This window comes from Hydra vulgaris, chromosome 01, assembly GCF_038396675.1.
Source record: "Hydra vulgaris chromosome 01, alternate assembly HydraT2T_AEP".
Lineage (NCBI taxonomy): Eukaryota > Metazoa > Cnidaria > Hydrozoa > Anthoathecata > Hydridae > Hydra > Hydra vulgaris.
Genome location: NC_088920.1, coordinates 33,897,956 through 33,922,500, shown reverse-complemented (window position 1 = coordinate 33,922,500; position 24,545 = coordinate 33,897,956). Strand labels below are relative to the sequence as shown.

Sequence of the window (24,545 nt, the reverse complement as noted above, 5' to 3'; positions counted from 1 at the left end):
GATCTTCTAATGATACCCTTTCTCTTTTAGACAAGGTGCAAAAACGCATTGTAAACATAATTGGACTGCTCTTGCAGCCAACCTCCAACCATTATCACATCGTCATAATGTTGCTTCTCGTTCTCTTTTCTACAAATACTATAATGGGCAACTAAAGAGCTAGCGCCTCTTTTACCATCTACTAAAATTCATTCTCGTGTTACTCGTCATTCAATTAAGTCTCATCCTTTTTCTGTGACTGTTCCTAATTGCTCCAAAAACTCTTATTCCTCTGGTTTTTTTCCTTATACATCAGTTCTTTGGAATTCACTTCCTTCATCTTGCTTTCCTGATTCATATAATTTGCAATCCTTTAAGTTGCCTGTCAACCATTATCTTGCTCTACAATCTTCATCTTTTCTCTTCCAGTAACTTCCAACTCTAATTAGTCGTTGCTTGCAGCCTTGTTGGAGGCGAAGATGTTTAATGCAGAAAAAAAAAATAAAAATAAACATAAACAGACAGAATGTTGCGAATTGATGATTTGGACAATTTTCACTGAAATTTCAGGCTCCAAAGGCCACCCCTAAATATTGTCCAAATGCAATGATTTTTTGCATAGATTATTTTTTTCATAATTGCACAGACTAGAAAGGTGCCAGGAGATGATTTCAAAAATTTTATTTTTAAGGGCCGCCATAATATGTACAGGGTTGGTATTAAAAAACCCGCCTAATAAAACCCACTTAAAAAAACCCAATAAAACCCGGCCAAACTAGGTTTTATTTGGTTTTTTGAAAGACATTTTATAATTTTATGAACTATTGTAGCCAACATTTTTAAAAACATAAGCATATTAGAGTAGCTATAATATGCTTATGTTTTTAAAAATGTTGGTTATAATAGTTATAAAGGGAAAACTTCAATTCAAGCACAATACTATTTTTAATAAAAAATTTTCACAATAATATCTAATTATTCTAAAATATCTTATTGAATGAAGATTTATTCAATAAGATTTATTAGAATAAATACACTTTAATAAAAACAATTACATTTTTGACATATTTTTTACAAAACCAACTATCTATTTGTGATACTGTCTATATATTTGTACAAACTTTTTTGCCTTTTCACTTCTCACATACTTTATTTCTAACTTTTGACCAGATAAAACCAAACTAGGAAAATATAATTTTAATCGATTTAAAATAAATTTGCAGGCAATATTTTCCAATTTCTCATTTCTTTGGTTAACAATATTGACCGCCGATCACAATATTGTTGATATAATTTGATCGCTTAGTATTCTAGTATAAAAAGCATCACAATCCTTTTATTTAAGCAAAATCAAGTAAGCTACAAAATCAGGATAATGATTGTAAAGGCATTTTCTGCTTCTTCTTCATTTCCAATCATTAAGTTTTTACCTATGAAAAAAAAAATTTATTTTATTATTATTTAATCATATTTTTTTTAAACTATTAATTTTCTTTTATGTCTATAAAGACTTATTTGGTAATGAAAACTTTAATTTAATCCGACGCCGCATACATTTTTTTCCAGATTTTTTAGACTTTTCATTAATTTCTCAGATTGTAGATCTCATGAACAAAAAACTATTTATTTGCATTAAATCCCCGGTTTTATTGGTATATTTTCTTAGAAAAACTAAACATATGCGTATTTATTTAAATTTACACTATAAAATGTAAATTCTGTTTGTTTCTTTAAATATACAATATGTGGTGTCGGGTTAAAAAACTTAAACACTTGATCTAAAACAACACCAAATTTTTTGTGTTGGATTTGAAGACTGTTAGCTTCTCTAAGTATTGCTAGATTTTCAATGATATTAAATTGATATTGTGTATGATGACATCAGCTGTTGCTTACAATGTTTTGGCAAACTTATAAAACTAAAAGATGCCAAAGAACTTGTTTCAACTTGAGATAATGGTCTGGCTATCAGAGCAGATTTATTAATATTTGAATCATTATTTGGAAATACATTAACACAGTTATTATTCAAATATTCTTGCAGATTGAGATTGCCACTTTTTTATCTTTTATATATCCTTTTTTATCTATATCCACCTCCCCAAGGCTGAGAGGGCTACTACAGTCAAGGAGGCTACCTTATTGTGGTTACAAACTTCTTTTAACTCTTTAACTCTGAAACACGAACCTTTATAAACAAGTTATATATATATATATATATATATATATATATATATATATATATATATATATATATATATATATATACACATATATACATACATATATATATGGGCAATTTCACGGCGGAAAATAAAAAAGTAGTCAAATTTTATTCCATTTTTTGTCAACTTTTAGCTAATGAATATTGATGTACACAAATGAAAATTTATTTAAAATATACCTTCAGTACTAAAATTAATTTATTTTAGTCGTTTTTATGCTTCCAAAAGTTACAGTTTTTACTCATTGTTGCATTATAATAAAGTATCATTGTAAATGTTATTTTAACCATAAATTTATTTGCATAATCCAAACTAATTTCGTGTGAAAATGGAGCTAAATTTGTTGTTGGTCAGTTTCTATACTTTAAAATATATATATATTTCAAGACAATAATGAAAGAAATTTTGCAATTTTCATGTAATGTAAGTGAACAAAAACATGATAGTTTTTTTTTTTTTAAATTTAGTTAAAAAACTTAAATTGTTTAATAATATATGCAAAATAATGTTAAATGTTACATTTAAAGCTTTGAATAATGATACTTAGTTAAAGCGCATTTTAATTTTAAATTTGTGTAATGTAAGTTAAAAATACATGCATTTACTAAAGTTCTGGCTTTTTTTGTAAAGTTTTTGCTGCATACAAAATGAACAATTAGGTTTTTACGTAACTCGTGTTTGGTTAATATTTTTATTTTAGTAAACAAATTGCTTGCAAATGCAATTAAGGGGGTTGTCCATAAAATATGTCACCCTATATTAATTTTTGACCCCTTTCTTCCGGTCACAAATGATCACATACACCTGCACCCCCTCTCTGTCCTAAACAGTTTTTACAACAAAAATATTTTAAAAGATTTTAATGTAAATATATTGCAGCATTTTAAAAATTCAACCTAATGAAAATAAAGCAATACGCATAAACATAAGAAATGTAAGTAAAACTTTTGACAAACTAAAATATTTTCTTATTTGAATCACTTAATAAATAATAATAATAAAGTTGTCATACTAAAGTAACTTTTTAAAGTTGCTCCTGGTCATGTGGAAAAAACTGTTTTCAATTTGATAACTTTCATAAATGTTATGAAAAATCACTCAGGAAAATCAGGAAAAGGGCAACCATAATTTTAAAATTGTCTTTGTTAATTAATTTTGATGAAAGAGTTCAATACTTTTGCAATTCTTTTGTTATGTAACCCTAAAAAATCTAACTTATAATAAGAGATATAAAATATCCATGGTAATAATCGGTCAGTAATGTAAGTGATGTAATGTAAGTTAAATTTATAGTTTAAAAAAAACAAGTTTATTTTCCTTAGCCAATCACCTCTGATGAATTTTTAAATTTTTTAAATTGGTATAGAACTCTCAACATCTTGCGAAAATTTCAAATACAATTCGCTTTATTGATACGCTGAAATAAAAGTTGAAACAACATTTTTATCTTGTTATCTGCATAACATAAGTTAAGTGGCATTTTCAGTGATAAGTTCACCCTCTTTCAGCCAGACTCAAAACTTTTTTAGCTTATTTTATTCTTCAGACCAACAACTTTCAAACAAAATAGCTAAAAATTTAATTTACAGCTTAAATAGCCAAATATTTGATAAACGTGTTGCACGTGTAACTCGTCATTCAATTTAATTTGAAATTTCAGACTTCCAAGTGCAGCGATTTAGAAAATATAGCTTTATAAACACTGCACAGTGGTCACCCTTGATTTAAGAATTGTAAAAACAGATTACTTTAAAGCCTCAAAACTTTTTTCTAACTTTCAACAAGTGTCTCATATTTTCTAGAAGTGTTTTCTAGGTAGTTATGTATTAAAAATACTGGTTTTTGTTGACTTGTATCATATCAGAAAAAAATTATAGTTTCCTCAACTTCAAAAAAAATTAAAAAAAAAAAAATTGCTTAAAAAGGCCAAAACGAAGTTAACTGTAGTATTTTTCTATTCATCAACAAGTCCTTACAGTTTACTTTTCTGATTAACTACTACTATCTGCAACAAATAGGCAAAAAATAAGCCACTTGTTGCAGTTTAGAACTGAAATATATCTAAAAAAGATCTGGTTGTCTGCCCCCATGCTGATCTGGTTTTTAACCTGGGTAGAGGCACGAATATATATATATATACATTATATATATATATAAATAAATAAATATATATATATATATATATATATATAAATATATATAAATATATATATAAATATATATATATATATATATATATATATATATATATATATATATATATATATATATATATATATATATATATATATATATATATATATATATATATATATATATATGTATATATATATGTATATATATATATTAACAAAGAAAAAACAACTTTTTCTATGGTACTTAAAGCTTCATGCCTATACGACAATCATCAGGCATTGAATACAAAATCTTTTGTATTCAATGATTTTGTATTCATTGGCTGATGATTGCTGTATAGGCATGAAACTTAAAGGACCATAGAAAAAGTTTTTTTTTCGTTAATATATATGTATATCGCTCTATTTGAAATACCTTTTTAATATTGAGCTCTCTTTTACAACTATGAGTTTTGTTTTATTATTATAATACAAAACAGTCATAAATATCAATATATATATATATATATATATATATATATATATATATATATATATATATATATATATATATATATATATATATATATATATATATATTGCCAACATGTCATAGGTCATGCTGTGACTCTCTCTCAATTTATTCAAAATTGTTAAAGGAATTCTGACAACTGTCACTTTGGAGCATAATCCACTGAACTCTGCTTTAATTTCTAGAAAAAAAATATGTTTTGCATTAGAAAAATCGAGACTGTTGAAGCAGTTGAAGAGAGAAAAGATCCAGATAATGTATTACCTGAACGTTATACAAATTGATAACCTAAATCCTTGTCTTATAAAATTTGGTTTGTCACTGATTAAATAATCAAGGATGAGTATGTTACAAAAAGATAATAAAATAAAAAGTAAATTTGTTTAATAAGTCTTTGAATTCATCATGAACAAGAAGAGTCACAAATTACTATGCTTAAAAGCTCCTCTTTAGATTATCTAGTAGCGAAAAAAAAGTTTCATAATGAGAATAGTATTTCACAGAAAATAAAACAAAACACAATATATGGTAAAGAAATCTAAAGAAATCCTTGGTGAGAGATCAATTGATATAAGAAATCCAAAAAAATTGACTTCCGAAATAATAAATCAAATTGTCAACTTTTATGAAGATGATATTAAAAGCAGATTATTGCCAGGTGTAAAGGATTATGTTAGCATAAAAACAGTTAAAGGTAGAAAGCACATTCAGAAGTGAATCACTTTATGCAATCTTTCAGAACTATACAAAAAATGGATAGAAGAATCGAAGTCTAATGATATAGTTAAGGTGGGATTGACATCATTTGCTCTTTTAAGGCCAAAACACTGTGTACTTGCTGGAAAATCTTGCACCCATACCATTTGTGTTTGTATCCGCTATCAAAATCTAAATCTAATGGTAAAAGCATTTAAAAATGAATTATAGTTAAAAGAACTGATGGCTTTAGCCGTTTGCTCATTAGAAAATGAAGAATATATGTTTCACAAGTGTAAAAAGTGTCCCGGAAAAAAAAGAATTGAAAAAAAATTAAATGATCTGGTTGGCGATTCAACAAATGAAATAACTTATAAACCCCCAATGATTGAAAACTGATAGATACTCCTTAGAAACAATAGTTAAAAACCTTGACGAGTTTCTTGAAGAGTTAATAAACAACTTATATGAACTCACAAAACATCATTATGTAAGCAAATCCCAGACATACTTTTTAAAGCAGTTAAAAGAAAACCGGAAAGCAAATGAATGTATTATACAAATGGATTTTGCTGAAAACTTTTCATTTGTCATACAGGATAAAGTTCAGGCATCATATTTTTCTAAAAATCAGGCAACTCTTCATCCATTTGTTGTATATATGAGATCTTTAAATGGAAAACTGACCCTAGAAAGCAAATGTTATTGCGTTATATAAGACAATCTGATGCACAATACTGAGGTTATGTTTTCAGTTGTGTATGCCTTCAGTTATGTTTCAAAAACCGTATTTATTCTAAAAAAAGAATATCCACAAGTTCAGAAGATTCATTATTTCACTGATGGTGCAGATAGCCAGTATAAAAATAGGCAGGTTATTTTTTTAAATCACATAATTCAAATAATTCTGATTAACCAATTTTAAACAAACCATATTCAGCTATTGAAAAGATATTTTTCAAATTTGCTATAGAATAATTAGGATATTATTATTTTTATAAAATTTACAGATTTTACTTTATGAATATAATTTTTTTAAATGTATTATAGGTTTAGTTTAAAAAACCCTTTTTTTTTTTTTTAAACATCTTCGCCTCCAACAAGGCTGCAAGCAACGACTAATTAGAGTTGGAAGTTACTGGAAGAGAAAAGATGAAGATTGTAGAGCAAGATAATGGTTGACAGGCAACTTAAAGGATTGCAAATTATATGAATCAGGAAAGCAAGATGAAGGAAGTGAATTCCAAAGAACTGATGTTCGAGGAAAAAAACTAGATGAATAAGAGTTTTTGGAGCAATTAGGAACAGTCACAGAAAAAGGATGAGACTTAATTGAATGACGAGTAACACAAGAACAAATTTTAGCAGATGGTACAAGAGACTGCTCTTTAGAGCAGTGCCCATTATAGTACTTGTAGAAAAGAGAAAGAGAAGCAACATTACGATGAAGTGATAATGGTTGGAGGTTGGCTGCAGGAGCAGGTCCAACTATGTTTACAATGCATTTTTGCACCTTGTCTAAAAGAAAAAGCGCAACCAATTTGATATATGGTTTCCAAGAAAGATCGGAAGTAAGTATTAATCCTAGAAGATGAAGGGCAGATGACTCATTGAGTACATTACCGTTCATAAATATAGGAAGATCTAAATTATTGCGATAACGATTGGCTGAAAAAAATTGGGTTTTATCTGAATTAAAGTTCACCAGCCACTGTGAGTCCCATGCTGTTATATATGCTGTAGCAAATGTGAGATCCTTTTGAAGCTCAAATGCGTCCTTCAAGCAACCAGAAAGTGTTGGCTTCTTATCATGATAAGAATAAATGGTAGTACCATCAGGGAACAATGCCACCTGTCAGAATATCTGGAAGATCGTTTATGTTAATTAAAAAGAGTATAGGGCCAAGGATAGAACCTTAAGGAACCCCTGAAGATACAGAATAAGAAAAAGAGTGTTGTCCATCAAGGACAACTTTTATAGTACAATTGGAAAGGAAAGATTCAATAATCTTAAAGATGTTACCAGATACACCGTAAGAAGAAAGCTTATGGAGAAGACCAACATGCCAAACTTCATTAAATGCTTTAGAAATATTAAGAGCAATGGCCTTAACCTCTTCACCTTTATCTAATGCACGATAAAACCTATTGGTTATTATTTTTAGCAAATCAGCTGTAGAATGAGAAGATCAAAATCCATATAAATGATCAGAATGTAAGTTATTAGATTCAAGATAAGAGATTAAGTGTTTGTTAATTGAAGATTCAAAAACTTTGCTTATGATAGGAAGAAGTCTAATGGGAGGGTAGTAAGACAAATCAGATTGCTCTCTATAATTTTTGAAAATAGGGATAACAGATGCCGCTTTCTGGCAGGCTGCAAAACAAGACTGTGATAAGCACTTGTTGAATAGTTTTGAAAGTATAGACGATAGCTACGGAGAACGCTTCTGCAAGACTATAACAGGTATGTTGTCCTGGTCACAAGCAGTAGAAGAGTCTAAGCAGAAAATCACTTTTGATAAAGAAGCTGAAGTGATACAAACATCAAGCAATGGATCAACCTGTTTGACAGCTATATCAGGTAGAACGCAACAAGTGGAGTCAAGAGTCAAGAATCAATGATATTGATGAAAAGTTCTTAGCAAATAATTCAGCTTTGTCTTTAGGTGAGGTGACAAAGTCTGGACCATACAAGAGAGGTGGAATTACAGATTTGCCCTTATTATTGATATTATTAAAGATTCTCCAGAAGTCACGAGAGCCTAATTTTTGTGATGAAATTTGAGATTTCATGACCTGAGAATAGCGGACTTTGGCGTTAGACAAAACCTCTTTACAATGGTTTCTAGCAGTAATAAATAGGCCTCTGTTTTTTGGAGAGTTGTTTTGCTGATAGATATGGAAGTAATGGTTTTGATTGGCAAATGCAGCAGCACAATGTGAGGAAAACCATGGAGAAGAGTGAGATTTGACCTGAAACTGTTGAGAGTGAATAAAAGATTCCATGCCTGCCTGAATCCATGAAGTTATGTAAGATGCACATTTGTCAACAGGAAGATGAAAGATTTCTACCAAAGGGCCATTTTCATGAAAAAGACTATGGGCTGAAAGCAGATTTTTGGCACTGTACAGGGAAAAAGTGCATGTGATAGAGTAGGTGGTACAGTGAAAAGAGTAATTAATAACCTGTCTCTGCAAAGGTCGATTAGAAATCAAACTTTGACACCAAAGATGTTTTTAGTTGCTAAAAAATTTTTAAAAACATTAGGTATAGCACCTTATTGTCTTAGTGCACGTGGATTTCGTTTATGATTTTTTTTCAAATAATGGATGTCTTGTATCCAATATTGGACTTTTAATTGATATAAAAAAAATAGCTTTTATTATTCTTAGTTATAAAAAGTCCTAATAAAACAAATTTTGAACTTTTTGCTATAAAAGTTTTTTATAAGGAAAATTATAGAGTAAATGGTACTTTAAAACAAGACCTTACTAAATACATTTTAAAAATTATGTTCTTATATTATAAAATTTATGTTAAAATTTATTTCTGGATTTCTCCATGCTAAACTATTTGAGAATGTTCCTGCTATCTAAGGAACCCGCTCATATCATTGTTTCTCATCTCTATCGTGTTGTTTAAAAACTTATGTAACATCAATGAACACAACATTTGACACTTTTCACATGCTGGAAGATACTTGCATTAATACACTATAATCAGTAAATGTTGACATCAATATTGCTGATTGGGTATTAGCAAATTATTTTGGTGAAATTTTCCCTGGAAAGGTAATAGATGTTAAAGATGATTACATATCTGTCAACTGTTCACATGTTAAAGGTAATAACATATCTGTCAGCTGTTTACATAAACCTGGCATTTATTTCAAACATTTAAAAACACCAGATATTCATTGATATCCAGTTACAGACAATATTGCCACATTACATGAGCTTAAGCTTCAAAACACGAGAGAGTTTTACTCCTATCTAATAAAAAAAAGATAAAATAAATTATACTATTGTTTAATTAACTAATTGTTTTGAATTAGCAACTAATTATTAATTAAAAAGTAAAAACCAAACCTAATAATAAAAGTGGTTTCTTACTAGTTTTGACTTTTTCCTCTATCAGTCATTTAAAATTTTTTTTTGAAGTTGAGGAAACTATAATTTTTTTCTAATATGATACAAGTTAACAAAAACCAGTATTTTTAATACATAGCTACCCAGAAAATACTTCTAGAAAAAATGAGACACTGGTTGAAAGTTAGAAAAAAGTTATGAGGCTTTAAAGTAATCTGTTTTTATAATTCTTAAATCGAGGGTGACCACTGTGCAGTGTTTATAAAGCTATATTTTCTAAACCATTGCACTTGGAAGTCTGAATTTTCAAAATTAATTTATCTACATAATGTAGATAATGATTTGTAAAAATCCGGAAAATCAGAGATGGTGCCCCACAGGCCATTGGTTGAAATATAATGAATTGACCCACGTATCATTATATATGTATGCATGCATGTATGTATGTATGTATGTATGTACATACATACATACATATATATATATTAATATATATGTATATACATATATATTTGTATATATACATATACACACATAAATATATGCAAGTATATTTTATGGATGGTTTGAGCATCAAAAGACATATGTCAAATATGGACATATTTGACAGTTAGACATTTCAGACATTAAACAATAAATAGATAATTATCTTATTATCATTTATTATGACATGACATTAGACAGTTAAGTAATAAATAGATAAATATAATCAATATAAACATGCCTCACGTAAAAAAAAATTTTTCACACTACAGTCAAAAAGGTCTTCTCTTTTTTTTTTTTTTTTTGCAATTCTCTGTCTGCAATTCTATTTTCTGTAACATAAATTTTGATTAATTAGCACATAATAACGATTATTTAGCAATAAATTACAAAAAAATATAAACTATATACAATACTACAATTATAAAACAAAAATTAGTTAGTCGGAACAATACTTTTTAAAGTTGATAGAGTTAATTTTAATTTTAGAGCTCTCTTGAGGATTTTAGCCTTAACAACATAAGATGGCAAGTTAGGGATCGTCCTTAAAGTATGTACACTCAGATCCAGGAAAAGGGGTTTGCAATCGGCATATACGAAATGGGGGTAGGGGGCAGGGGGTCAATTATAAAAGTAAGGAGACACTAAATTAAAAAAATATAAAATGTTGGGTAGGTAGGTTAAAAGCGTAGGTACTTTTAGGGAGGTGGAGGGTACTCGAAAAATCATATATCAAAATGGGCAGAGGGGGAGTTCGAAATAAAAACATACGCACTTTATGGAAAACCCCTTATTCCAAATATTAACAACCTATTAACTATTATTTAATATTATAAAACTTGATATATTTAAGCAAACTTAATAGGCACAAATTAATCAGCGTTATTTTGTGAAAACAATTCAGTGGTAGAGATTTCTCAAGCTTTTATTCCATCTTTTTAATATGGACTCAGTGCCGGGTACCTGGCACCGAGTCCATATTAAAAAGGTGATTCTGACACATCTCTAATATATATATATATATATATATATATATATATATATATATATATATATATATATATATATATATATATATATATTTATATAATTATAAATACATCAAACATAAATAAATAACAAATTATATTTTAAATGACATTTAAAAAGAATATAAATAAAACTATAATATAAATATAATATAAATAGAATATAAAAAAAGAATATAATAAATAAAACAATTTTATTATGCATTTTACTTTTTATTTTTGTATAAATTTTTTTGAAACATTTTTTCAAGGAATATATTTTGCTTTTTTGCTAACATAAAAACTTGATAATAAGGTTATTGATATTTCTTTAAAAAAGTTTAAAAAAAAATTTATACAGAAATAAAAAATAACTTATAATCAAAAGTGTTATAATCAAAAGAACAAATACATTGAAACAAGCAAACAAAATAAAAAACCACCTTAATAAACCAATACTGTGCCATCTGTCATCATTTACTTTTAATTTGCTGAAACCAATTACTAATTTGCTTCCCAATTCAAACCTAAATTTAAAAATAAATAAATAAGTTTAACACTTAAACATAAAAATTAACCCAATAAAAAGTTCTTTAAAGTTAAACATCATTTACTGTATTTCCAAGGTGCCTTTTTTAATGCCTACTAACATAAAAGCTGAACTAAATGCAGAATCTGGTTTTTGACCAAGCCATAACAACATTCCTTCTTCACGTACAGTCTTTATAAGGAATGCAATTCTGCTTTTCTCCAATATTCTAATTCATAAAAAAATTTTTTTTTTTGTATGTATGTATGTATATATATGTATGTCTATAAAGCATCTATTTATAATATATATTGTCCTCTACCTGACCTTCCGAAACATTATATAACTGTTTTGAGTTAACTTTGCAGAGTTATTCAAAAATTCACCTTTAAAAAAAACAAAACGAGTTACTAGAATAAAAAATATGCATGTTAGGTAAATTTTCAAGACTTTTTAAAGTAAATAAAAATATTACTTTGTTGACAGGAGAGACCACTGAATCCTAAAGGGCAAAAACATGTAGATCCATAAGAAGTTTTCTTGCAAATGCCATTGTTTTTACAATCAATATAATTTTCACACACACTTATTTTATTTTCACACAAAATTCCATCATATGAATTAGCACATTTGCAAATAAAGTCATCATCACTAACCACAACACATGTACCACCATTAAGGCAAGATTTTGACAAACAAGGAGAAGCTAATTTATAACAGCTCAAAATATTTTTTGCAGCAACATATTCTTTTGATAGGTCAATTTTTTTAGAATTAAGAACTAACTGTCTCAAGCAACCAATTAAACCATTCCCAATGTAAACTAATGTATTTGTGTTTAAGTTAAGTGAGTCTTCAAGACCATTTGAAACATTTTTAAGAGCTTGCTGACCATTAACTGATAGAGAAGAATATTTTCCTTTTAATTCAAAGTGAACTTCAAGCCATTGGTCTAAAATTACTTTTTTTTCACTGTTCAGTATAACAGTTCCATCTCCAAGGTTATACTTTAAAACCAAAATTCCTTTTTCAACAGCGACATTTAAAAACTTAAACTTATTTTGGAAAGTCTGTTCTATAGAAAGCACTTTAAAGTCTTTTACTGACTGGACTTTGAATGAAAAGGAAATTGTTAATACTTTTGAACGAAGGTTTGGTATGTGAAATGAAAGAAAAGAACTTTCATTGAATAATGGAACAGATATTGAAAATCCTAAAATAAAAAAAGTTTTTTAAAGTCTAAACAACAAATTAATGTAGCATATGCAAAAAAGCAAATCTGACATGCACCAAGTTTTGTTAACATTAATTAACATATAACTTTAGTTTCAACATATAACATTAGTTTTAATATATTTTCATATAACATTAGTTTTCACTCTATTCTATTTTTTTATCATAACATATACCCAATTTTAAAATCATATTATTAGTTCAGTTTTAAGTTTAATTGACATAGTTGTATTAAGTTGTGTTGACACAGTTGCATTAAGTTGTATTGACACGATTCTGTATTGTATTGTGATTGTGTATTGACACGATTGTGTAACTGTATTTAATTTATTCTGACACAGTTGTGTTCAACTGTATTCAATTTGTGCTAACACAGCTATATTCAACTGTGTTTAATTTGTGTTGAGTTGTTTGTGCTGACAGTTATGTAAATTATGTTGAGCTAGTCAATTTTGTAAAACATTATTAAATATATATATTTTTTTAAATCATTTTATATACTAGCTTTGTCATAAAGTCATTTAAAAATGATGGAAATATAATTCAAGATATAAGAGAGATATAAATCATGATATGCAAGTCAGTATATAAGTATGGAAGTCAAGATATGGTCAAGGTATTACAAATAAAAGTTTCAGATTTAAAAAAATTATATTCTGAAAAAAATATTTAAAATTGTTTTATATATATATATATATATACTTATCAAATTTTTGATTACTTCAACACTGTGTTCTACCATCAGTAGGTTCATCAGGAAGAATGTCTAAACATAAAAAAATTTTCAAATTATAGAAAAATTATTTCACAGGAAGTTGGGAATTGTTATAATTAATTATGTAATAACTGTAGTATTTTGCAACCAGGAAGTTGCATCAACTGCATTAGATAATTAAAAAATCATGAAAAGAATTCTTTAGAATTAGGATAAATTTGGACTGGTCATTTGTTTTTATAATTTTTTAAAAGGAACTTTTTTTCATGTCTGCATTTAGAAATTAATTCTGATTTTTTATTCAGTTAATTTTCTTGATCTAAATGAGTAATAATTTCAAATTTTTCTTGTAAACATAGTATACATTTTTCGGAAATGTTGTTATAAGCAGGCGCAGTTTTTAGGATAGTTTAATTTAAAATTAATATTTTTTTCTTTTAGTTGCCAAATATATTTAGACAGCATAGTCTCTTTTGAGTATTTCTTATGTTTAAAAGATTGTTTGTGATTGGCATAACGTTTTTTCCATTTGCCCTTGGTTAAGCCAATATAATGTTTATCAGGGTTGTTTTGCGAGGAAACAATGCATTTGTAAATAATATTTTTTGATAAGCATTTACCATTCATAGGGCAGTCAAGTTTTTGCTTGCAGTTACAATTTTCAGTATTTTTTTCTTTGAGAAATTCATTTTTATTAATCAATGCAAAATTATGGCCTTTTATAATTCTTTCAATATTTTTTGTACAGCTATAGCTTACTTTAATAGTGTTTCTGTTAAAAATTTTGTGCAATTTATTAGAGGGAGGGAAATGTTTGTCAACTAATTTTAAAAACGCTTTTCCAATGTTTGTTGAAACATTTTTGCTGTACGGAGGGTTGAACCAAATTATATTTCTATTTCTATTTCGCTTTTTTGCAATTTTTGTTTCAAATTTTAGAAATTTGCGAGTTTGTAGGCTTATATATTTTAAATTCCCGAGCTAAAATAGTTTATTTTAATCAATTAGGCGTGATGATGGCTTAATCATATTGCAAAAAAAATCAGGGCCTCAACTTGACAAAGTCAGAAAAAATATTATATAAATTTTCAAAAACATTGGCTTCCAAATTGAGATGAACATTAATTTAAAAATTGTGAATTTTCTTGATGTCACATTTAACCTCTCAGAAAATTCTTATAGGCCTTATAATAAACCTAAAATTTGAAACAAAAATTGCAAAAAAGCGAAATAGAAATAGAAATATAATTTGGTTCAACCCTCCGTACAGCAAAAATGTTTCAACAAACATTGGAAAAGCGTTTTTAAAATTAGTTGACAAACATTTCCCTCTCTCTAATAAATCGCACAAAATTTTTAACAGAAACACTATTAAAGTAAGCTATAGCTGTACAAAAAATATTGAAAGAATTATAAAAGGCCATAATTTTGCATTGATTAATAAAAATGAATTTCTCAAAGAAAAAAATACTGAAAATTGTAACTGCAAGCAAAAACTTGACTGCCCTATGAATGGTAAATGCTTATCAAAAAATATTATTTACAAATGCATTGTTTCCTCGCAAAACAACCCTGATAAACATTATATTGGCTTAACCAAGGGCAAATGGAAAAAACGTTATGCCAATCACAAACAATCTTTTAAACATAAAAAATACTCAAAAGAGACTATGCTGTCTAAATATATTTGGCAACTAAAAGAAAAAAATATTAATTTTAAATTAAACTATCCTAAAAACTGCGCCTGCTTATAACAACATTTCCGAAAAATGTATACTATGTTTACAAGAAAAATTTGAAATTATTACTCATTTAGATCAAGAAAATTAACTGAATAAAAAATCAGAATTAATTTCTAAATGCAGACATGAAAAAAAGTTCCTTTTAAAAAATTATAAAAACAAATGACCAGTCTAAATTTATCCTAATTCTAAAGAATTCTTTTCATGATTTTTTAATTATCTAATGCAGTTGATGCAACTTCCTGGTTGCAAAATACTACAGTTATTACATAATTAATTATAACAATTCCCAACTTCCTGTGAAATAATTTTTCTATAATTTGAAAATTTTTTTATGTTTAGACATTCTTCCTGATGAACCTACTGATGGTAAAACACAGTGTTGAAGTAATCAAAAACATTGAGCACTCTGTTTGTAGAATACACTAACACTCTGTTTGTAGAATACACACACACACACACACACACACACATATATATATATATATATATATATATATATATATATATATATATATATAAGTATATCTATATTTTACCATGGGCACAGCGTTTTCCAAATCTTCCAAGAAGACATTTGCATAAATAACCATTTTTTTCATGATTAACACATTGACCTTCATAAAGACATGCATCAGGATAGCACCGCTCAACTTCATCTTCACAGTAAACTCCTGTAAAATTTTTCATACACATGCAAACAAAACCAAACTTTGTTCTAGAAGGATTACAACTGCCACTGTTCTTACAAGGATTATTATGACATGTGTTACAAGACGCAACATTTTTTGATGTTATAGCATCCACTAAAAAATTTAGTGCAATGGAAATTAATATTTAAAAGTTTAAGGGGTTATATCTTATAGAGGTATAAAACAATAAAAATGTTTAAAAGTTCAAGGGGTTAAATCAAGGTTTTTATAAGATTAAATCAAGGTTTTTATAAGATTAAAACAACATTTTATTACTTATTATCTAGTAATCACTAAAGAAAGAGAAAAACTTAGTTACCAAACTCTATTCTTTGGTTGTTGACAATTAATTCTGAAACGCACCCAGAAAAACTGGTGATGAATCCAACATTAGCAACAATTTTTGTTACATCTTCATAACCACCAAGATAAAGTTCATTATCAAGATTCAATTCATTAAATCGTCCTAATGATTTTCCATAAACAGGATTATCATCATTCACTTTTAAGAAACCAATAGACTGGTCTTGTTTTGCTTCTACTGAAACCCATGTATGAAGTTCAAAGCGATTTGTTGTTTTTATAATTGCAGAACCGGAACCAAGATTAAAACAGAAAATAACATGATGATCGCGAATAATAAGACTCAAAAAATCTTTCACAGATGAACCACGATAAATTAAAAGTCCATCAGGTTTGTCAGGTTTAAACCATATATTTATTTTAGTTTGGGACTGTGTGTTTGGTATATTTTCAAAAACTTGCATAGAATCTTCTTGAAAGAAGTGAGGGGCAAAATCTTTGAAAATTAAGAACAAAATCTTTAAAAAATTGTAACAAATATGTAGTAATTAAAAAAAATAAATTAATAATGATACTTTTAATAATAAAAAATAAATTAATAATACTATTTTTAATAAATTAATAATATTATTTTTATAATAATACTTATCTTAAAATAATCAATAAACATAGTCATTCATAACAAGAATCAAAAAAAATCTTTATATCAAAGAAAAACCTGTATAAAACTAAATGAAAAATAACTAACTTACCCAAAATTTTTAAGGTGACAGATGCTTCTCCAGTCCCTTGCAAATTCTCTGCTCTACATACATACACACCAGCATCTGATACCTTTACACTAGGTATTACAAGAAAATCTTCTGATAAATATATTTGATTTGGAAGAACATCATTAAGCTTTAACCATGTAACTTTTGGCTTTGGATGTCCTGTTACATTACAACTGAACTTAACTAATTCTTTTATGCTAACAGACAAAGATGAAGGGAAGACTGAAACCTGTGGTGCACCTTCATGGCAATTAAAACATAATTGTTAGAAATTTTAATATATCTCTATATTACCTTCTTTACGCATTATATTCAAACTAGCATACAAATAAATATGTATGTGTGTGTGTATATATATATATGTATATATACATGTTAACAGTTTATATATATGTGTGTATAGAGTTAAAGAGTATACATCTACATGTATATACGTATAGAGATATATGATACTACTTTTATGTATGCCTATTTATTTGTTTTTTTCCAAAAGAGATCAATATTTTTGTTATATTTGATGCAGGTAATCTGAGGTGCTTGAACTAGACAGAGCAATGAAAGCCCACAGAGAAATAAGAAACATTTCTATTGAAAAAACTTTTTATATAAAAGAAGATAAGTAATAAGTTATGTATATATTTACATATATATATGTATAGAGTCAAAGAGTTGAGAGAGGATTGCAACCACAATAAAGTAGCCTCCTCAACTGTAGTAACTCTCCCTGCCTTAGGGAGGTGAGCAACAAAAAAAAAGTATAATTATTTATTTTTATTATGAAATATGTTAACTAAAAATTTTTAAAAGTGACAATAACCTTTAACATGCAACTGAACTTCAGATAAAACTGAACCAATATCATTCTTTGCTACACAGCGGAATGTTCCACTATGCTCAGAAGTTACATTATAAATATTTAATACTCCATTTTCTGTTTTAATATTTTTGGTGATGTTTTCCTGTTTTTTACTCCACTGTATTGTTGGAAGAGGCACGCCAGAAGCTTTACAAGTGATAGAAACATGAGAACCATAATTTGCAGACATATAAGTGCCTTCAAGAATGACGACTTGTGGCAACTCTAAAAATATATATAATAATAATATTACAGTAGTACTTTAAAACTATTAGAGACAATTATTTCATAAATGCAAGCTTTTATTAACCACCAACCTAAAATCTCTTAATAACTCACTTTTATGAGCTCACTAGTTCATTTAAATTTTAACTTGTTAATTCACTTTTGTTGCACTTAAAAGCCATAACTTACATTGAAAAATAACAGCATATATAGCAGTTTATACAGCAGAGCAAATGACATCATTAGAGACACTTGATATAACACTAAACCAACTTGCAGTAACCAACCTGCTAACTAAGAGTAAGCAGCTGCTACAATTCAGCTAAATATTAATAATATTTGAAAACAATATTGTTTTCTATTCTTTAAAAACTGATTTCTGCAGAAAAATAAATTACTGCCCCTCTTCCTTTTTTTTTAATAATTAGCATACACAACTTGCTTAACAGATAAATTCAGTTGCTAAGCAATTTGAAATATCAAAGTTATTGTTTGTTATGATGTATAAAAGTTTCTTAAAAAGTGGAATATGATAACTATTTGTAATAAGTGATTTTCAAGTCTGCTGAGTTTTTTCATAACAGGCTTGAAAAATTTACAAAGCTTTTAAACTGTTTAATTTATTTAATGATTTGATTCTGTAACACAATCACACCAAAATTATTATAACTATATCATTCCATTATACATATAATGGGTAACTTTTATACGAGGGTAACGCTTTTATAATGGGGTAACTATTATACTATTCAATAATATATACGATAGGGTCTTTTATCATATTCTCAGCCCTCAGAATTAGGGTTGGCATTCAGCAAGGTCAACCTAAATGCTAAACTAAAAGTGTTTAAGGTCAGCAAAAAATTGCTGACCTGGTTTCTATAGAAGATTAAGTTCGGCAAATTGTTGCTGACCTCATTTTTCTTAATTCCAAGGGCTGAGTTCCTAATGCTTAAAAGATTTTTTATGTTTTTTGTAATACATTTTGTGGAATGTAAACACTACCTGACCTGATAAATCCGCCTATTTTTGCCTATATACATTCAGTTATGACAACTAGTAAAATTTTGTTTAGCTCTAAACCATCAATACAGATTTATGTCTTTTTAAGTTCCTAAGCTTTGCAGCCAGAACAATTGTTAAAATGTTGACTTTAAATCCATAAAACTAAAATTTATTTTGCTGTAATATATAGCTGCACAAATCCAAATCATCTGACAACATATGTACTAAAGTCCCAGCAGATTGCTATTTCAGATACAAAATATTTACTAAAGTCCCAGCAGATAGCTATTTCAGTATTATTATTAGTAACATTTTATGCGCACCTAAATCCACATTTATCGACACACACACATTTATCAACACACACACATTTATACACACAAATAGTATTGCACAATTAGCTACACAATCAGAGGTCATGCTGAAATAGAGAGCTGTGAGGGCATCAGTATGTGCATCAAATATCTAATGAGAACATACAAGGATCTTGTTGTTGTTATGCCACTACATTGACTAAGTGTACTTAGTGTAACTAAGTGTAAATAAAAAAATATAAAACCTTAAAGAACATAAAAACTTTTATTACTTTCTTGAAATACATGTTAGTTACTATGGTTGCATTAAATATTAAGAAAAATCAAATATTACTCTAAAGATTTGTTTTAGTTAAAATGAACTTACCATTAATTAATACAGTAAAAGTTTCCTCAGCAAATCCTCCAACATTACTTGCTCTACATTTATACTGTCCTTGGTCATACTTAGTCATATTTACCAAAGCAAATTCTCCATAAGAATTAGAAGCTCCATTTGATCCATCGGGGAAAATCCAGTTTATAAAAGGAGAGGGATAACCAGACACATTACACTTTAATGTGATGCTTGAATTTAAATTTACTCTAAAAACTGTTTCACTAGCTGCTATAATAAGTGGTGGTTCTGAAAAGGAATAAAAATATTTATTCACAGATTTACAGATTATATCTATAAAATCAAAACTTATGATAAAGTAGGAGAAATGGCTGAGTGTACATGAAAAATAACATTTGTTAAGATTGTATTTAAGCTTAAAACCATGCCTCACTCAAAAATTTGCGTTTAAAAATCTTTTGTTTATTAAATAATGTTAAAACATTATTCTAAAAATAGATTTAAGTGGCTAAAGTGGTTAGCTCACAGTGTTACTAAAGTGCATTGCAGTGGTTCAAATCCTTATGCTTGCAAATATTTTTTAAATCTTTTTAGATTTTTAAAATTAAAAAATTTTTTTTTTAAGTTCCATAAATATCATATACATAGCATATATAAAGATATATACTATAACAAACGAAAGGAGGAGAATTTTTCAAAAAGCCTGAAATTTCTGAAAATTTTAAAACACAGGGAGAAATTTGTTGCGCATATGTCATGATAGAGGTACTTATGTTATTAACATGCTCAGGTAATTAGTCCTTATAAGCTGTGGATGGTCTGAAAAAGAATTTAATAAGCATGTCCTGCTTTTCCAGTGAAAAAAAAAAAAAAAAAGCCCGTTGCTAACATAAAATTTAAAATTTCACATTAACAATTAAAAGTCTTTTTTGCTATATTAATTTTTTTACGATAAATACATACAGCCAGATTGAATAAATTAAAAAATGTGTTGTGTTAAGGGGCAGATTTGAACCCTCGCAAAACAACACCGATGACATGCATTAAACCACTGAGTTATCGAAGTTGAGCATGTAATAGAAAAACAAACCATTTTATAAATCTCTTATACTTATTGCAATTAATCAACACTTTTCAAGCGAGTTCTATAAATAAGTGCAACTTTATTGCATAGCAATAAATTTGTGCTTATATATAACTAATATATATAAACCAGGGCTCGAATTAACGCAAAAAAATCTAATCGCGGAAAAAATTTTTTTTTTACTCCCCAACCCACTTATTCCTAATGCCCTTTGTGGTAAGGAGGGGAGGCATTAGTATAAATTTGTAGATTTTCTACATTAGTTTGTAATTGCTATTTTTTTAACACAATATCTCTCATATTATCTTATAATTTCTTTGCTTGGTGGAGTTTAAAATAGCGTAAGTTACTGTTATAATTTTAATTATAAGTTATAACTTAAAGATTATAGTGTAATGAACAAGTTATAATGTAATGAGCTAATTATTAATACTAATATTACTAATTTTAGTATTTGTTTTTACTTATCATACTTAAGAAAGTAAAAGTAAAAAAGTAAAAACACAAATATTACAATATTTAAACCACTTTAATTAGCTTTTGAAAACTATTTAATGACGCTAAAATGCGTGTTAGTTTTAAAGAGTACTGAATTGTTATAGAATTTGAATTTCATTGTAGAATGCTATAAAACAACAATAAAACAAACTGCAAAGTTGTTTTGACAATAAGAGCTTGTGTTAATGAAAAACAACTTCATGACGCTGTTTTATTACTTGTTTATACAGTTTATAACATAAATAACTTAAAATGAGTAAAAAAATAGAATTGTTCTAATTAATAAAACATTATTGTCATAAAAGCTTAAACTTCATATTTGCGCAAAAACATGCCTATAGACCATGCGAGTCTATAATCTATAGACCAAACGAGTAAGAAAAGCAAAAATTCATTAGATACCACATTTTTTATAATTTATTGATTCTTGATCTAGCATACTACTAAAAATTTAAGTACAATTAATTTTTTCATTCAAATAGTTTTTAAATTGATATTTTCACTCCATTTTTTCATTCGAATTGCTTTGCATTAAAAGTTAAAAGAAAAAATTTGATTTAATAAATTATATTGTTTAAGCTTAAGAAAATGCCTAATTTATTTTTCTAAAAAAAAATTTCTTTGAACAGAAGTAAAATAAATTATTATTTTTTTAATTTAAATTTTTTATAATTCAATTTTTGGTTTAACGTTTGCAATAATCACTGGTTTAATGTTTGCAATAGAACGTTTCTACTTTTAAAACTATTTTCATGAAACAAAAATTAATTAACTATTCAAAATTTTTACGATTTAAATAAAATTTCTTCCTCACTTGCACTATGTTCTAAATCTGATATTGTTACTATAGCTAGATCTACATTTAACTTTCAGGAATGATCCTTGCTATGTCGCTGGATATTACTAATGCCGCTGGAATTAAATTTATAATTTTTAAGCGTCAAAATAACCAATTAAGTTAAATGAAAATTGCCACATAAAGATCTCCTATTTCCATTTTTAAAAATAAATTTAGCATTGCGTAATTTATGGACAATCCTTAAGAGAATTTTAGAACACTAAAATTTCTTTATTCCAATAGATTTTTTTTTAAAAAATCCTAAAAACAACTTGCATATTTATAAAAAAAAATTTTATCTTGATATCGCTTTAATTAAAATGAAAATATAAAAAAATGGTATTGCGATTTTTATATTCTATTCAAGATTTCTTGTTAAAATAATTTTTAATTAGAAGCTTATATTATGTGTTAACAACATATAAGTTATAAATAGAAACATTTGTATGGCTAACTTTTGTGAGTCTTTGAGCATATTAAGTAAATTTTGTCTACTACTAAAGTAAATTTAATAGTTGAGTAACTGTTACTGTTAAGTAAAGAGTAACTGTTAAGTAAGTTACTGTAGTAAATTAACTGGTTGTTTTGATTTAGTTATATAGGTAAATTTACTGTGATGTACTTTATCCATTCAGTAAACCAAACTAAATATAAATTTAAAATATTATTGGCTTCCACGCAGAGATTAAAAGGAATTTAAATTCAAAAGCGCTTTATTGAACAAAAATCTCCGCGCAAATGATCAAATGATCAATATACTTTCAAAAGATAAATTTAGCGTGGTGTAAAAATTGTGACCCCTAATAAAAAACTTAGACAAAAAACATTATTTTTAAGAATAGCCAAAAAAAAAAAGCTAAATAAAAAAAAAAAAAAAGAATAAACAAAAAACACAACAAAAACTAAACAAACGAAGAAAACAAATCACAAAAATTATTTTTTTTAAGAGAAAACTAAATAAATGTATAGTATTACATACAAATGGTGTAACGTCTGTAAGTGTAAACATCTTTAGCATAAGTTGAGTGTGTATGTGGAATGATCATGTATAATATATGTATATTATGAGAAAACTTTAAAATTTTATTTTAACAATTATAAATTTTAAAAATAAACTATAAAAATAACTAAAAAATATTGAAGTAATTAAGGAATAAGTATAGAAATGAACAGTTTGAAATAAATATGTGTAAAAATGGTAGGTTTGATAAAGGCCTGTATTTTATGGATCAAAAACAAATATACTCTGCATCAAAATTTACATCAATGTCATAAATTGAATTGCTATCATAACACTGTTGATTTTATGTCCGATACTAGATAGACAACACCTCCTATCATTTATGATTTTTTTGTGTACCAATCACTTTCCTGTATATTGTATATCTTTTTAATGATATTAACTTCAATGATATCTTTTTAATAATAATAATAATTTTATTGTTAATAAAAGTCAATGAATAAGAGAAAGATGTATCTAACAACATGATGAAATGGTTTAACAAGAAATAAAAAACAATAATACAAAGTTTCATCAATAACTTAGGAAAATAGGTTTCATACATGTCGAAAAAAAAAACCCAGACATACAAGCAAAATTTTAATATTTGTTTCTGTGAATTATTATTTGCACTATTAGCTTTTGTAAGGTTGTTGACTGATAATTTTCTTAAAATTTGCATTGTTTTTACAACCAAAACAATGCAAATATTGGGAAAGTTATGAGTTGAAAAAACCTATTAAATATAAAGCAAAGAAAATATAAATAAACTTACCAATAACAGTTACATTAGCAGTTGAATTCAATTCAATATCATCATCTTTGTATATACAGATGTACGTTCCAGCATCTTCTTTATTAGCAGATAATATAAAAAGCTCATCTCCAGACAAAATAGAAGAAAATTGAACCAAGTTTGTAAAACCTTGCTTTCTCCATTGAATCGAATAAAGTTTCCTACTTTTGACTAAACATTTAATTGTAAATCCATGTCCTTGTTTTACAATTATCGATGGTGGAAAAATATTCACAGTCGGCATTACTGTATTACAAAATAATAAAAAGGTATCAACACAAAAAAGAAAAGAAAAAAAAAACATAATTCAAATAAAATTTAAATTTATTTAAAAATCATATAACATAATTGTATAAACAGCCATGTGCATGATTTTATTGTTTATAAAAAAAAAATCCACAAGTTTGTAGGTCTCCCCCCCAAAGAAAAAAAAAAACAAAAAAAAAAAACTATTGGTAACTATTAAGTTTAAAAACA

General features: G+C 27.1%; 1 protein-coding gene across 1 annotated transcript in view; it reads right to left on the bottom strand.

Annotated features, from left to right (window-relative positions):
* LOC101240275 (basement membrane-specific heparan sulfate proteoglycan core protein) overlaps nt 1-24,545 on the bottom strand; it is a 124,679-nt gene that overhangs the window by 12,480 nt on the left and 87,654 nt on the right. The window contains exons 40-49 of the mRNA XM_065787957.1: nt 24,048-24,314; nt 19,883-20,140; nt 17,933-18,196; nt 17,095-17,355; nt 16,359-16,838; nt 15,887-16,153; nt 12,133-12,870; nt 11,980-12,043; nt 11,743-11,886; nt 11,572-11,655 (exon numbers count right to left, since the gene is read on the bottom strand). Of these exons, the coding sequence (XP_065644029.1) occupies nt 11,572-11,655; nt 11,743-11,886; nt 11,980-12,043; nt 12,133-12,870; nt 15,887-16,153; nt 16,359-16,838; nt 17,095-17,355; nt 17,933-18,196; nt 19,883-20,140; nt 24,048-24,314 (2,827 nt within the window). The remainder of the gene's footprint in view (nt 1-11,571; nt 11,656-11,742; nt 11,887-11,979; nt 12,044-12,132; nt 12,871-15,886; nt 16,154-16,358; nt 16,839-17,094; nt 17,356-17,932; nt 18,197-19,882; nt 20,141-24,047; nt 24,315-24,545) is intronic.